General features: G+C 43.8%; 1 protein-coding gene across 5 annotated transcripts in view; it reads left to right on the forward strand.

Moving 5' to 3' along the window:
• The window catches only part of birc6 (baculoviral IAP repeat containing 6), a 71,518-nt gene that overhangs the window by 40,825 nt on the left and 13,106 nt on the right, over positions 1-17,587 (forward strand). For all 5 annotated transcript variants that reach the window (XM_037466103.2, XM_037466105.2, XM_037466106.2 and 2 more), the window contains exons 60-67: positions 724-923; positions 1,472-1,805; positions 2,239-2,456; positions 3,640-3,804; positions 5,154-5,325; positions 14,788-15,010; positions 15,678-15,823; positions 16,397-16,507. In XM_037466103.2, the coding sequence (XP_037322000.2) occupies positions 724-923; positions 1,472-1,805; positions 2,239-2,456; positions 3,640-3,804; positions 5,154-5,325; positions 14,788-15,010; positions 15,678-15,823; positions 16,397-16,507 (1,569 nt within the window). The remainder of the gene's footprint in view (positions 1-723; positions 924-1,471; positions 1,806-2,238; positions 2,457-3,639; positions 3,805-5,153; positions 5,326-14,787; positions 15,011-15,677; positions 15,824-16,396; positions 16,508-17,587) is intronic.

Raw genomic sequence — 17,587 nt, forward strand, 5'->3', positions numbered from 1 at the left:
TGCCAGATGGAATTTTGCGGTTTGTCACACAGAACAATCTGAGAATCACTCAAAAGGGCAGGTCTTTCATATTATACTTTGCAGGTGAATGAATGAATTATTGATCCATTGATCGGACTGTATGTGGAGGAGGTAAGAGAGGAGCCCCCAGAGCCGTTCTCTGCCCTTCTCTCAGTGAAGGAACATTTTCCATTCCTGCTTTCTCTTGCAGCTACTAGCAGCTTCTCACAGGAAGCTTATTGGACCATGACCATAGTAATAGAATAGGATTGAACACCCGTGTCTGGCCAGTCTGCCAGTAACATTCCCAAAATGAGCGGGTAAAGCGGCTCATTGTGGTAGATGTGTTGCTGGGGACCCGAGTGTACCATGTGGAATTTGGAAAAAAATTGATTGACTGTTTTCCAGAGTGTGACATCGCAGTTCACTTTACTCGTACTCTTGACAGGGGCTACCATACATGTTTTAGATAGTAGTCACATTCCATTTTTTAGGAAAACTGGTGAATTACTGTATTACAGATTGAATTGACTCTTTCCAGGAAAGTCTATTAAGATCAACTGAAGCATATTCAAACTCATGTACCACATCCCAGTAAAGATATAATATACATACAGAAGTTATGAAATGAAACAAATGGACTCGTCATTTGGTGATGTGACTGTTCTTGAGGTTAATAACCAAATTGTGCCAACAAGTGTCCCAAATACCATCTACTTGCAGTGGATCACTGTGACATACTGAACAGCTGTCCCGAGGATGAACCAATGGCGGCCAGTGAAGACTGTCTGGACGCCGCCACTGACGAGTCCTTGCTGGAGACCAACCCCATCCAGTCACCGCTGCAGGTCTTTGCAGGCATGGGCGGCCTGGCCCTGATCGCAGAGAGGCTCCCCATGCTCTACCCTGATGTCATCCAGCAGGTGAGAAACCCACCCAGAAAGGGACATATGCACGGATGATGCCCCATTACCATTAAAGTACAGCTAACAGTTTCCGCTAACTGCACTTCTAATTATTGTGCATTCCTAAAAGCCAAACTATATTTGACTGTCGAGGACGTGCATATACTTGGCAACAAGAATACTCATTTTTTATATCTTTGTACTTGATTGACTTTTCTCATGTTGTCATGACATTGCTTTAGTGTACTTTGTACTGAAATTTAACGCAAAACAATCTCTAGGCCCATTTTGCATCTTTTTGGGGGATTATTTATTCTTTGAGGACCATGAGAAGAACAAAACTTCAACTTCATCATCATCATCATGAAAACAATTGGTGGATTAATGGATACTGACTGTAATCATTGGTTACATTTAAAGTTCTATCCACAGTATGAAGATAATCCAGCCTCCTCTCATTGAGCCTCCAGTTGGTCAGATGAGGACTCTCTCCTGATATCCCCTGTCAGCATTGTCTCATGCACCGTCCATTCGTACATTCTAATCTCCCGGCTGGTCGTTCACAGGTCAGTGCCCCGGTGGTGCCCTCGGCCACACAGGAGAAACCAAAGGACAGCGACCAGTTTGAGTGGGTCACCATCGAGCAATCCGGCGAGCTGGTGTACGAGGCGCCAGAGTCCATCGCCGCTGAGCCGCCGCCCATCAACAAGCAGCAGTCCCAGTCGTCCTCAGCGTCATCTTCCTCAGTGCAGACCATGTCGCCCATCCCTGCCCACTCCCTGGCAGCCTTCGGCCTGTTTCTGCGCCTGCCAGGGTATGCAGAGGTGCTGCTGAAGGAGAGGAAGCACGCCCAGTGTCTGCTGCGCCTAGTGCTGGGTGTCACAGATGATGGAGAGGGCAGTAAGTCTGACAGCCATTCACAAGGTCTTTTTCCATTAAATGGAGGTTTCACATTAGTTGTGGAATACTAATCATGTCTTTGTGGCCGTTCTGCTGCTGCTAATCGGAACTCATTAGCGAGATGTTCTGTCATGAATCTAATATGACCGTGGTTTTCTAGTCAGTCTTTTTTGTTCTTGTCCTGATTCAGGTGACGGAGCAATCTTGAGAACCACATTGAACATGTTGATGAATTCATAAATTATGAACTCGGTTGAAGCTTTGAGATTTTACCTCTAGTTTGAGAATTTACCCCAAACACCTGTTTAAATGATGACATGTGGTGACAAAGCACTTCTACTGGTCGACAGATTTGTTACAGAATCATGTAGTGCATCCGTCTTAAACCCCAACCCGAACAGCATGCTTATTCTGCTCCCTGTCATCCACGCAGGTCACATCCTGCAGTCTCCTTCAGCCAACGTGTTGCCCACGCTGCCGTTCCACGTGCTGCGAGCGTTGTTCAGCAGCACTCCTCTGACCACTGACGACGGCGTTCTGCTCCGCCGCATGGCTCTGGAGATTGGAGCCATCCACCTCATCCTGGCCTGTCTGTCAGCCCTCAGCCATCACGCCCCTCGCAACCCCAACGCCAGCAGCAATGTGTCTGAGGTATGCCATACACACAGGGAGGATATGCATGAAGACCTTCAGATGGTTCTGTAACCTTTGGCTGGCCTCAGAAATGTACCCACTGTTTGCTTTGGTCCTGAACTAAAAAAATAAAACTTAAAATATGAATACACAACAAGACTGAATTTAAAATAGCCGAGAGGTGAAATGGTTCCCACAAGACTCATCTTAGGCTTCTCTGTCCCTTTGCCTTAATGGTTGTTTTGTTGTTCACACCGACAGAGAAAGCAGAATAAAACTCATAGACGTTATTAACAACTCTCTGCCTCGCCGGCCTTTACATAATGCCTCTTTTGCACATCTCTCAGCAGGCTTCTGACAAATGACTAATTGTTCAGACCTATGCATGAAAAGAGGCAATTGGCACTTGTAGAGAAATATGCAAGTGAGATGTATCTCATTTCTGGCACATCCAGTGTGAGGAACAAGAGCGGTGATACTCATGAAACGACAAGAAGATTTCTATTGAGCAGATATATTTTTAGTTAAAAAATCCAGCTGTAGAAGTGTACTTTTCATATCCTGGTTGCTCCATGTGCCATGTCAACGTGTCCCGAAGCAAGACACTTAACCCCCAATTTAGCCTGACCTGTGACTCACTGGGGTTTAACCCAACATTTAGTGAAGAGATGACTTGTGATGCTAATGGTGACTTCTAACTACTTGTGTGTTCTGGTTGAAATGCAATTATTGTAAGTCGCTTTGGATAAAAGCCTTTAGCTAAATGATATGTAATGTGAACTCAGCGGGCCTCGTTTGTTGTATTGTGGGGATCCAGTCTGATGCTCGCTCCTTTTTCCCGTCTGGCTCTGCATTAATGAAGTTGACGCAGCTGAGGATGCACGGGCCAAAATGAAAAAAACTTGGTGTCTATGTCATCTTCCTGGTGTGACGGCATGCCCATCCCATTAAACACTAGCAAGAGTGGGCTTTCACTAATCAGTCATTTTGCCCCCATTCTTTAAACACTGGCCACCACCGTCCTCTTAAACATATAGTACCAGTCAAATGTTTGGACATTCAATGAGAAAGTGTATCTAGACTTCTCAGTGGTACTGTATAAATCTTAAAAATATTCTGAGATGAAGTGCCCAGATATTCCCAATCACAACCCATGCATCTCTCCCTCTACATGACCTTGTATCTGTGTCTTTGTCCACAGCCGCAGATGTCCAGTTGTCACGGTGCAGGAACCACTGAAGAGCAGCAGCTCTACTGGGCTAAAGGAACTGGTTTTGGTACAGGATCCACAGCCTCAGGCTGGGACGTAGAGCAGGCCCTCACCAAACAACGGCTAGAAGAGGAACACGTCACCTGTCTACTGCAGGTCAATCAATTATATTTAATTTTATATGAAATTAAATTACATATGATGGCTTGGAGTCATAGTTTACACGTCAAAACATGTTTTAATGATGACAGTGGTTCCCTCAAGCGGAAGTCGGGTGAAACTAATATAGCTGAAAAGTGCACATGTATTCACCCCCTTTACTGTAAAAGCCCCACAAAAAATCAGGTGTGAGCAAAAGTCACATTAGCAACTCGCACATAATTAGTAAATGCAATTTAATCTCAGTATAAACTAGGCCACAGAGTTTGTGACAGAACATTACTGAACAAAGAGCATTATGAAGACCAAGGAGCTCACCAAACAGTTCAGGGACAAAGTTGTTAAGTTATAGAAAATATTCCAAGCATTACACATTTCACAGAGCACAATAAAATCCATCAAATAATGGAAAGAATATGGCACAAACCTACCAAGAGAAGGCCGGCCACCCAAACTGACCAGCCAGGCGAGGAGAAGATGAATCAGAGAAGCAACCAAGAGGCTCATGGGAACTCTGGAGGAGCTGCAAAGATCCACAGCTGAGGTGGAGAATCTGTCTACAGGACAACTATTAGTCGTGTACTCCACACATCTGGCCTTCATAGAAAAGAGTTGCAAGAAGGAAGCCACTGTGGAAAGTAAATCATAAGAATTCCAGTTTGGAGCTGGCCACGAGCCATGTGGGAAACACAGTAACATGTGGAAGAAGGTGCTCTGGTTAGATGAGACCTCAATGCAAAAAGCTGTGTGGAGGAAACTCAACACCAGCCATCATCCTGAGCACAGGTACAAGTACTGGGGAACTACTCAGAATGAGGGAGGGAAGGATGGATGGAGCCAAATCCAGGTTAATCCTTGAAGAAAATATGATGCAGTCTGCAAAGCCCACTCCTCAATTTAAATGAGAATCTATGGGAAGATTTGAGAATTGCTGTTTACAGATGGTCTCCATCCAAGCTTCAGCTTTTTGGCCAAGAAGAATAGACAAACATATTCATCTCTAGATGTGCAAAGCTGGTGGAGACAAACCCCAAAAGACTGCAGCTGTAATTGCAGTGAAAGGGGGTTCTACCAAGTATTGACTCAGTGGGGGTGAGCATGATTACCTTCCAAACATTTTGTGTACCGGTTTCATGTCTTAAGAGAAACCATGAACAGAGCTCTACATCTGGGCAAAGGAGCAGTGATGTGCCACTGCAATACAAGTACATAGTGTCCCCATTAAGGTAAATTGTTGTTGTGGACCATGCTGACATAGTCAGTTCTTACCTCCTATCAGTTCAATCAAGGTGGAAAAGGTTTTTGTCATTTGTCTCACAGAATGTCCATTTTGTTTTGTTCACCAGGTCTTGGCCAGTTACATAAACCCAGCGGGCTCCAGCAGCAGCCACGGTGCTGATGGCTGTTCGGCGGACAGCAGAACCCACAACAGCTCAGCGCTGCCAGCAGTGCTGCAGGAGCTGTTATGCCAGTCCTGCCTTATCCCTGCCATGTCCTCCTATCTACGCAATGACTCAGGTAGGCTCCCTATTTATAGTCTGAGAGACATTATGGACATCTAGACGGGCGACTTTTACATTGGGTGTCTCTGTCATGTGGTGAAAAGATCCAGACGTAGCAGGTCTTTTTAACCGCTATGAACCTGTCCTCAGTGTCCCCTGCGCTGCAACCTGTCCATCTGCTCATCAACAATTGAAAGATAAAAGGGCGTATACACTAAACGTGTGAGGGACCCAGGTGAGGTCAGAGGCCAGTGTGTGGAACAAAGAAGCTGTGTAAGCCGGTTCCTCATGAAGTCCTGTTTGTGAGCGAAATCATTTGATGGCATGAGGAACCTTCTGAACACAGATATTTTATTGTCAGCACAGTCTGCTCCTTGGTGAGGTTCCCTTTGCTGCTAAGTCAGTGGATTTGGATGACTTTGGTCTTTGATATCAAGTACAAGGGCAGACTGGAGTTCTCACAGTGAAGCCTGCATCTCGTTGTGAATGATACCTGAAGCCCTCTGCTTGTCTCTTCCTGCGTGCTGTTAATTGTGTGCCTTTCGGGCAAATTAAACAGCAGATGGAGCTAGAGTCTCTCTGATTGAAGCTGAGGCTGTGCATGTCCTACTCTTAAATCCCACTGAAGTCCCAGTAGTACATGTTTAATTACTCCAGCAACCATCAAGCATAGTGTTGTTTTCATACTCTGCAATGAAAAGACTAGTCCTTCCACTTCTTCTTGTCATGGTTTAGTTGTAAATAATGCTCAGAAATGTATACAAAACGTGTACATTATCTTTGATCAAAGGGCGTAGAAGTGTGGTGTTTTGGATTAGAACTATTCTAATATAATATTACTGTTTGGGTGTAACAGTGTGGGTTAAAAGTTATTCTGACCCCACTTAGGGGCCGTTAAAGTTGTAGCCATGCAAAGCCTCTCCAGCTCTGTTCCTCTGGGATTTGCAGGTTATTAGTGCTGAGCTGACCCTTTGTATTCTGCCCGCAGTGGCACTTTAAACTCCTCTTTTCTTGTGCTGCACTTCATGAGGGCTCACTGCAACCGCAGACGCTACTGAGGTCCATTCACAGGAGGGTGTGCAATATGGAAAAATCAGTTTTTTGTAGGTGTATCTATTGTTTTAACAACTTCTTAGAATCTAAATGTAATGGAACAATAAAGTAGAAGAGCACAGGGTCATCTGATTAGCTTGTTGTGCTCCAGCGCCATGCTCCAATGAAAACCGGAAGATGTGGTTTAAATGCTTTTCAAATGAGTTTGTGAACCCTCAAAGAAAAAAGGACAATTTACATACTTTGATTTTAATAGTTATTTCATTACATACTAGTGTGATGTTCGATTGCATAATCTTGTTTGGATAAGACCAATTTCTTCCATTAAGAGACAGGAAGATTTTGCCCTCCCACCACCACTGGCTGATCCTCCTTAACGTGCACTACATTTGTTTCACTTTGCAGGAGCATTTCGTTCTGTGCATGCTGGCGCGTGCTAATGCACCGCTACTCTCATAATTAAATAATAGCTGATCAAATCCATAATGTGTGTTGTAATTGCGCCTCATTATGTTCAATGCCCTTAACCTTAATGATGAAATAATGCTTTGCTAATTAACCCTTCAATGTAGCTAATTGGAAGTCATTGTGCATCAAATGAAAGCTGAGGGATCTCGACCACCTTTGGTTAAGGGGCGGGTTGCATAGGAGATATGTCCGAGTACATCAGGTCTATGCTCTCTCTGGCAGAGCTACACAAACACAATAAGGACGCATGTCCCTGATTAAGATTGTTGACTGTCTGCATTATACAGACATAAAAAGAATAATGTGTTGTTGCACTTTTGATTTTAAGAAGGCACACATCCACATTTCTTTGTTTGTTCTATAGTTGATTAAATCTGTTTGATAAAGGTCAAGTTAATGACCTGCCGAATTCTCACTAACGGCAAAGCTCCTCTTTGCGCTTAAGGCACATTCCCGGCTTGGTTAATCCCATCATGTTCACCGCTTGTTTGCAGCAGCGGCAGGCAGCGGTTTCCTGTACCTTGAACCCTGTTTGTCCAGCTCCAAACAGCACGCTGATCCAGTTAGTGACTAGCTGGTGAACATTTAGCAGCTAAAGAGCTAGATCTGTGCCCTTAGGAGAAGAAATGCTTGTGCAAAATTCACCATGTGCATGCAAACATGAGGATGTTTGAAGAGGTAGCTCTTTGTAAAAAATTGCCAATATAAACTTTATTTTAAGTTATTTTGCCTCTAAAAAGTCTATTAATGCAGCTTTGATAATTAAAAATGGGATAAAACCAATGAGCTATTTCTGAATAGAGAATCGTTCTACCAATACATTTGAACCATTGGCCATAATCTACAGTGTCCATCAAACCCAAGTCTTATGGGGATCATCATTGTGATTACAGGAGTCGTGGTCCTCTTCGTCTTCCCAGCTAAAGACGTTTGCCACTGTAACTTCCTGTTCCACTTGTGTTGTAAGACAAAAGCCTTGTCTTTTAAAACTACTCCTTCCTTACCATTGTGGCTCTCTGTTGGCATAAAGCATTACACATTGAGGGGAAACCATTTTTATGTGGTTATGAACATGCAACTTCAAAGGTGCACCTCGATCCCCTCTCAGGTTGGGAGAAGCATCTTCCTCCTGCATATGTAGTGAAGTCATTGCTGTGATGATCCACACATGATCGCTCCCTTCCAACATCCTCCTTGGGGTTTCCCACAGATGAGGCTCGAAGCTGTCCTTGTTGATGTGCTCTCATGTTTATTGTTCAAATTTACGCTATTGCACAATACATCTAGACTATTATTCAAATAGTTATAAAACCATTTTATGATACAGAAAAAGGATTACTGACACTATGCTGAAAATCCAAATGAACCAATGAATGAAAAGAACGTTCCTCCCCACTCGCCAACTTCAAAATGTGGAAAATAGGATCACTTTAATCTTCTATTAAAAATAGGCTTTTTAAATGATTGATCTCATTTTTTATTTCTGGCTGATGCACCTTCCCTTTTTGGATTTTTAACCCAGTAAACTGGATTGTGTGACTTATTTCCTCACAAAATGTGTTGATTGTTAGTGATTATTAATGGGTGGAGGGCATATTTGATTCAGCCGTTCATTTAGGAGATTGCAGTACTCACTCACAGCTCCGTTTCTGGGCATACAGCAATGTTGGCTCTGAAGACAAAATCCCCACAGCATAGTTATTGGATTCCCCCTGCTTTTAATCATGTTGCCTAAAATCCCTTGATGCAGGTCACTTTCATAGTCCCACCAACTTGAATGCTATAAAAAGAATGAATGGGGAAGCCATTAATGTCTTGTTTGGCCCATCTTTCCTGCCGGTGCAGGAGTCAAGAAAACCAGATCAAGTGCATGTTTGTATTTCCCATCAGGCCACAGGGGGCTTGCTGGCTCTGCTCGCCCTGGCAGCAGCGGAGCCCGGTTGCTGCCATGGCTCCCGGCCCTTAGTTCTCTCCCCGGCTCATGGGTGTGACTTGGTGAATATGGCTTCTTCATCTTCAGCCATATCTACCCTGTCCTGCTTCCGCCTCCCTCTGAGGAAGCGCTTCATATCAAACTCTCCCAACATTCCACTTTGTTGTTGACCTGTCCTTCCTGATTTACTCAATGTCTTTTTTTTGGCACACACACAATACTTGAATTAGAAACATGACCGGAGGGGTCCGAACTCACACAGCTTGTACAACAGATCTCCCTCCAACATCCCTAATTTCTTTGAGAAGTCTTTTCTGGCATGAGCTTTTTAAAAATCCTATAACGTTTGCGCTTCACAGTGTGGTGTAAATGTAAACAAAAACGATCACAAAGAGGTTAAGGAATGTGCCAATGATGCCTAACATGGCCAGGATGGACTCCTCTTGCTCCTCCTGGACCTCCAGTGCCTGCACGTCCTCCAGGGTGATGACTGTGGTTCCCATGATCCTGATGCTCCTAGCCTGGCAAGGGGACTCTTATCTGGAATGAAGGAAATCATAAAGACCATGTATGAACTTGTCACACATGCATCGAGAGCAACAGCAGAACATGGTCTGAATTAGCATGCTCCTTCCAAGGCTTAGCATTACTTCTTTTACTCTCCTCCTGCTGTAATGTACAAGTCCCAAACCTCCCACCAAAGTGAAAGCCATGGTTAATGGAATAAAACACCAGCCAGCAGGGCAAAGAGGAGATTAGTCTGTGAACACCATGGTTGATGACCTGTCGCTTCTTGACAGTAGCTCTCACTCACCCTCATCCCTGCAAACAAAAAGGTTAAATTGCCACCATTACAGCTCAATGGTGTTTCCCATGTCAAAATAAGCATGAAAGAACTAAGCAGAGGCAGCAGGAGCTGGAAATGGTGTCGTATTAAAGAGCGCGAGAGCCTAAAAGGGTAAACAGGAACATTCCTGGCTTGGCCTTTTCTGAACTACAATTTACTATATGTACTAGATCACGGACTAAGAAAAAAACAATGATATAAAAAAGTGTCTTACCCTAAGGCGTCTAAGGTGTAAGACAAGGACATCCGGCATGCTGTTTGGATCCTTACTGAAAAACCATGGCTTAATAAAAGGCATCCTACATGTGAAGCACTGGGGGAGAGAATGACTGTGGCCACTGTCCCAGTGACAGAGAGGAATCCAAGATAGCAGCGCCACAGTCTGTTCTCATCTCCCCCAGTCTACAGCGTCAACTGTTCAACGACCCCCCCAAATTCAGTTTTTAACTAGATTCCTCCTCATAATTGATTTTCATCATCAAGTTTACATTTCTGCTGCTAACACGCTAGCAGCCTCTTCTGAGGGGGCGAGGAGACACCCTCTCCCCGCTTGCCCCCTCCCGACTCCACTCAGTTCCCCCCATCCTCTCAGTCTCCTATCTCTCACTTGTTCCACGTCACTGCTGCACTTCAACTCCTCCACGTCGCTCCCCAGTTTCAGTAAATCTAAATCGCTTGCTTCTTACTTCTCTGGGCAACAGTGCAATTTGTGCCTTTCAAAAAGACTCTTGCCCCTCAGTGAATCCCCCATGCCAGCACTGTGCATGGGTATGTGTAGATTCAGATGATTGGGTCTTGCTGGCTCAGAAAGTGCACCTTCCCTGAATCGCTGGGGTTTGGCAGCTGATATTCCAGGAGAAAAAGCTGTAGAATCCCACAGAGCAGTCGATGGAGAGGCAGACAGTCGCTATGGCCATATGGATCTGCGCCCCCGTGACAGCAGTGTTACGGTAGGTCTCCAGCACCAGTTAGTCTCCGTGGGAGGAATGTGCATTGCATAAGCAAGCGGAATGATGGCAAAAGAGGGAGGACAGATCCCAATGGCCCTGGTGATGAAGGAACATCAGCATGAGAGGGGAGGGGGAAACAACACTCTTCAGCTTTTGGTTGTCTCCTCCTCCCACTTCTGTGGGGGCTGGGTGAGCATGCACACACACACACACACAGACCTACCACCAACACTCAAAAGCGAAAATCTTGCCCCTCTGTGCTGCACTTTACGGAGTTCAGTCGAGCCCATCATCGCTGCTGATGACCTGTGGAGGTGGAGGGGGGCAGTAGAAAGATAAAGGGGGGGGGGTGCTTTTCTGAAACAGACCCAGTGCCTGCTTAGCTCTGTAACTGCGCCTCCTTTTCATATCCTAATTAAAACTGCCTCTGCTTCTCTGCGTTGTGATATCTACTTTCCTATCTAGGTCAGCAGCGAGTTTTAGTAACCTCTTGTTTCCTCCAGCTCCATGTGGCGTTGTTGAGGTCAATAAATGAGAACTGCTTTCCCTTCCAGTTTTGGTATCAGAGCCACTCAGTGCAGCTGGAATGTTTAATGCCTGTCATCAGGTTTCTGCTCCATTCAGCATTATGACTCACTCACTCTTCCTCACATCATACGGTCTGATTTCTGTTCTATGTGGTGGAAATTTGTGGTTTGAAGCCTTGTGAGAAATCAAAAGTATCTTGAACTCGCTTTATGATTAAATATTTATTACTAACTAGAATATAGAAAAATGATAAAGATTACAGAAATCATCAACACAAGCCATAAGTACAGACAGAAGTCAAATGACTACAATTCAGCTGAAAAGGGACAGATTGTTCCTTCTCCCTCAGAGGAGCAGGAAGGATCTGACAAAGGTAGAGAGGAAAGCAGAGTCTTTATACATTTCTGGAGAAGAACCCCTGCCACCCCCCTTCCCCCTTAACCCTCAGGACAGATTTAGAAGTCAAGAGTAAGTCAAGTCCTTGATGGCGTTCCGTCAATCATCAACCCAAAAAACAAATAATACACAGGATATGGGTCAGTCAAGGCATCTGTTGGCCTCTCTATTTAGCCCGGAGGCTATCATAAACTCGGACAGGTCAAGGTGACCCAAGAAGGGTCACCCCACAGTTCTGAGGGACTCACACCCATGCTGCTCATCAAATTCTTCCCCAACATTCTAAAGCCCAAAGCTCAGAAGACCTTGTATGTAAAGGATACAGTATTTATCACAATTGTTTGTAGATTGGGCTTCAATATTTTATTAGCTCTGGAACTGTCTGTTCATGCTTTGTTTCTAATATGATTTGTTTCTATATGTATCAACCACCGAAAAATAATGAAGTAATTGAAAAGGCTGTTCTGCTCCTTATCATGAGAGAGAGGTGACTTAATACCTAGTATGTATGTATTAATTATGTAAGAACAGACACACTATTTGTCATCTTTTACCGATGCAGGAGCCTTTATGATTTATATTGACTTATTTATCGTTATTTGCAAATGTTTTGGCCAGCTCATAATTACGTTAAAGTTTTACTTTTCATTGTAATTGTTTTTGGTTAAGACCAATCAGATGGCACACAAAGCTCAGTCTGGGTCTAGTGTGGTTATTAATGCTTCAATCCTCCAGCACCAAGAAAAGCAGCTCATCCTTTATTTCACATTATAAATGGTTATTTGGAAGCTTTGGTCTGAAGCAGCGTGCCACATGACTGCTACAGAGCTGCTTTTAAATCTTAAAATGTTGTCGCTTTGACAAATGATGGGCAGTGCGGTTTGTCCCTTCATAGATCGTAGGTAGGGTGTAGAAATAGATCTGACACGTATTGCGTCACCTCTTAGCTGACAGCAGTAGTTGAATCTGGGATTTCCATATTGGATATCACTTCCACTTTTGACTGTTGATCTGAAATTGCCAGTTGAAAATCACATCAACATTTTTTTCACAACTTCCAATATCACCAGGCAGACCAATAGTTTCTAGTCTGAGTCTCCATTATCTTAACCCCCATGTGTAGTAGAGTGCTGCAGCTGAAATGTAGGATGTCAGTAAAAAGCTGCAATAGTCAGTTTTGCCCCACTCTCCCATTCCCTACAAGGGGCTACTTTTACACCTCAACATATTTGGCCTCATTAAGGATCTCTGATGAAATGGGAATGTGAACGCCACAGTAACTAGTAACTTCAAATAGAAGTTGTATATGTTTTATGTTCAGCTTTTTATGGTTATACTTGTTCTAACCTAGTAAAGAAGCCCACACAGAATATGTCGACGTAAAACTAAATGACTTGAGTATATTTGTTTATAAAGGAATTCTTTGTGCACTAAAACACAGCAAATGCCTCGTTCTCCGTCCTTTGAAATGACACAGAGCTTCAGGTCACTTCTTTCTGCTCGTTCTACATAGTCTAACTTTGATGTAGATCTGCAGTGTCCACCAAGGCAGACTGTGTGTTAGCAGAGACGAGTCATAGTTTTACTATTTCAGCCAGCCGCTCCTCCGCTCCGTAGCCCTACAGGGGTCAGGAGGACCACACGCTCTCAGGCCATGAGCTTTAGTCGAAGTGTTAGCCACCCACTCGCTGTGACCCGCATGCTCAGCGCATTTTTCCCCAGGAGCTGATGTTGTGTGGTGACCCGCTGGATGATCTGTAGCCCTTTTTTTATTGACCACTCCTGTGAGCAAGGGATGTGACGTGTGGGTTTTATGACGATCTGACATGTGTCCTATCAGCTTGTGGCTTTGTTATTACTGCTAGAGTGGTCACAGCAAATGGCATGGCACCAGTGTGTGTTTGAACCGTATTAAGCATTTTTGTATGTATGTTAGCCACGGTGACAAACCCAGTCTAAGTTGCTCTCTTGCTCTCCACAACTTGAACTAAAATAGTAAATGCAGTAACAAGACTTAAGCCTTTAATAGAGCGTACGGAAGTTATTAGTCATTTCCTTGTTTTGACTTAATAGGCTTAGATAGTTGGGGACAGATAATTAGAATAAGACAATAAAATGCTGTGCTGGTCAATGATGTAGGTCACTAAGTCAATGAAAGAACAAATAGTTCAGGGTAGAGGTGACTAAGTTAATGAGACTTAGTGTTTATAACATTAACTCTCCACAAACACCAATCAGCGCCGTCCTTCTGCCAAAGCGTCAATATACTTTATGAACTCCCACCAAAGACTGATAGGCGCTCCGCAGGTGAGATTGAACGGGTGTAAATGAGTTGGTGTCCAACCAAGAGATGCTGGAATCGATCCGCCTCAACATGTTACCAAACTGGCTACTGGTTAGCCTGAAGTAGCGCTGGAAGCGCCAGTCATCCAGACGCATACTGGAGGGGAAATTCACCGAACCCAAACACGAGGGTGTTTGTGGTTCTGACGTTTGTCTAATTTCCACAAAAGGTACAGAGTAGTAATTGTGGTTATTTCCATTGTGGAAATAACAAGCCACCCACCCTTTCAGACGCAAATAAAGTGGAAAAAAGAGGATGCCACTGAAGGCAAATTAACGTTACATTACATGTCATTTAGCTGACTCTTTTATCCAAAGCGACTTGCAATAAGTGCATTGTAGAGATACAAACTCAGAAGAACAAGTAGCAGTCGTGATGTCATGTGTGGAAGCATTATTTTGCGAGAGTCAGTAAGAGAAGAACAAATGCTCAAAATTCTTTCTTGCCCATCTCTGATTTGGGAACTGATTTTGGATAGAATGGTCCAGTTATTTGACTTTTTCTATTTGTCCACCTGCCCTGTGGACTGGGCATAACATACATTGTGGCCTAGGTCATGTATTGTGGCGGAAGTCTTTTGAGAGTGATAATAGCAAACTTTTGGATGGCTGTCTTAGTGACTTAAAAGCTGCCCATGTTAGGTAGGCGCAAAGTAACCCAAGAACATGAGTTACCACAACCAATAACTTTCCCTCATTAAAGTAAAAACAAACGTTGTAAAATCTTAGGTAATGCAGGATTCCTTCCACACGCACTGCTGGTACATGGTGGCATTACAAACTGGTTTGAAGGGAAATGTCAATATTGGTTTCAGAATATTCCAAGCTACTATGTTTGATTATGATTGTCAACGTAAATTTACCGCAATCAACACAGTGTAAAATGGTAATTTTTGTTTTAGAAAACCTCTATTCTTTGAGAAGCTAACATAACACTTTCTATCGTTTTTGTCCCTGCAGTGCTGGATATGGCCCGTCATGTGCCCTTGTATCGGGCACTCCTGGAGCTACTTAGGGCCATTTCTACCTCCACAGCCCTGGTTCCTCTGCTGCTGCCTCTCTCTGGAAACCCGGGGCAGGATGAGGACGAGGAGGATGAAGAACACTCCGAGGGGCAGACCTCTGTAGGGATGCTGCTGGCTAAGATGAAGACATGTGTTGACACTTACACCAATCGCCTCAGGTGAGATGGTCAAAATCGGCATAACTTGGTTGTGGTTAAGGCAATAACTTGTGTTTTCTCCATCTTTTAATTTGACTTAAATCACAGTGATACACCTCCACATACCTAGGGTTATCTGATCATTTGGGCTGGAACATACTTATGTCTCAACTTTGGTCCAGTCATAACGCCGCCACTCTTGTACCAAAGCAGCATGGTTCCTAAAGGTACTGCAGGAAGAAATCCTTGGAGTTCTATTGATGAGACAGCAGAGCATCAACTGTGGTTAGCTGTATGTAGCTGCTAGCCATACATTACTTCGCTCAAAATATAGAAACGATTCAATCTGCTCCATTAACAAGAAAGGAATCAGCTCTATTAAGGCTTTAAAGAAATGACTTCCACGGCTACTGTATGATTTGTAGACAAGTGTCTTAGTGTTTTAGTCAGTCACATCCCACATTGATATGCAAACAGAGGAAAGCTTAAGGAAGGAAACCTTAAACACACGCTTGTACTCTAGCACAACCACACTAAGACGTTTTAAGGGCGAAAGCAAATCAGTGACAGATTGTTGGGATCGTCTCTCAAGTCCCAGAAACAGTCGGTACCAGGAGGGTGGGGGCCAGCTGAGGAACACACAATTTCACTGTTAAATCATGGCTGATAGTATATTTGTGTGTTTCAGGTCCAAAAAAGATAAAAGCAAAGGTGTGGTGAAGCCAGATAGCTCCGATCCAGAGCCTGAGGGTTTGACTCTGCTGGTGCCTGACATCCAGAGGACAGCAGAGATAGTCTACACGGCTACCACCAGCCTCCGGCAGGCCAACCAGGGTATGTATAAAACCCATGCATGTCATTGTAGTCTTTGTAGAGAAAAAGGGTTGTTATTTTGTATGGCAGCTGGATTCTGGTGACCGTAAGGCACTGTTGCTTCTCCAAACATATTAACATGGGCCACGCTGTGCTACTGTGCACCCGTGCTGCTCACGCGGGCAGATGAGATTACTGTGGGTGCACTGCAGCACCTTGTATGGTACAGGTTGTCCAGATGAAGCTGACTCAATATACATAACCTAGACGAGCGCTGATGGCACATGCAGCTGTACACACTTCACCAACTGAGTTATGAGGTCAAAGTAAAGTATGGAAAGCGTTTTTTACAACAAATAGCTTGGCTTTGAATTTTGCACGTCATCTTTCAGATAAATCTGACTAACCCAAAAGCATATAGCCTTAGAGATACACAGTGTATGTGTGTTTGACAAAGATGACTTTCTGATAAATAGCCCTGTGGCAGGCTGGCATTTTCTCCAGGGAAAACGTTCTGACGCTGCTGCTTCACTTCCACGGTTACTCTTTTTTACTGTGATTTTTGTTCCTACCTTAACCCCACTTCCTTACCAGAGAGGAAGCTGGTGGAGTCATCAAGGAAGGTGTCATGTCGACCTAAGCCCCTGTCCATCCTCCGCTCTCTGGAGGAAAAATACGTTGCTGCTATGAAGAAACTGCAGTTTGGTGAGTTTGCTTGAGCCTTGCAGTAAATATTTATTTATTTATGTGTTAGCAATAGCAAAGGCATAAACCATGATTCCCCTAAAGGCTTCCTCCTTTCCTCAAACACACACACACACACACACACACTGTGTCTCCATCTGCTGTCTGATATGATCCATAATGCCCTCATGCCAGAATTCTGACAGGATGAGGATACCATCCTGGTCTACACTTTGGTCTTGTCCATCACTCTCCACTCAGTCATGTCATGACTCATTAAAACAGTTGACAGCAACAATTGGTTTTGTAAGCAGCTTCATGTCTAAAGTAATTGCAAGTGACTGTATAGACTGTTTACTGTAACATAAATGTGCCTGTGGATACAGGCTTGGAAATGTATTCCATGGATAGGCAATAAATAACTAGGATACCAAAAAAGAGCCTATTCCATTACAGTAAAAGAAAAGCTCAAATGTATTTAAAAAATGACCAATTTAAACATTTCCAAAATGTTTTATCTTGCAAAATATCGGCTTCTATTCATATTTGTTAGCGTTTAGCACATCTACAATGTGGTCAAAAACACTTCTACCAGAATATTTGACTTTTATATTGCAATTTTTGACACGTGATCAGTTATCAATTATTTGACATTTCTGAGGCAAAATTTGGTTGTTATTCTTGGTTTTATTTGGGGTTTCAATGGTCACATTTAAGTGTTATTTAAATGTATTGTTCTATTAAAGAGACTATTCAGCCCCCCCCAGCATACACGCAAAGACACAAACACACACACGCACAAATATATATACAGCTGTGGAAATGGATGTAGGGAAATGTAGAGATCAGCCAATCACATTTCGCCCTCACTAGTGATGGGAACATTCGGTGTAACGTTTCGCCCTCACTAGTGATGGGAACGTTCACTCACTAGTGATGGGAACGTTCACTCACTAGTGATGGGAACGTTCACTCACTAGTGATGGGAACGTTCACTCACTAGTGATGGGAACGTTCACTCACTAGTGATGGGAACGTTCACTCACTAGTGATGGGAACGTTTCGCACTCACTAGTGATGGGAACGTTTCGCCCTCACTAG

Source organism: Pungitius pungitius, chromosome 13 (genome assembly GCF_949316345.1).
Source record: "Pungitius pungitius chromosome 13, fPunPun2.1, whole genome shotgun sequence".
Lineage (NCBI taxonomy): Eukaryota > Metazoa > Chordata > Actinopteri > Perciformes > Gasterosteidae > Pungitius > Pungitius pungitius.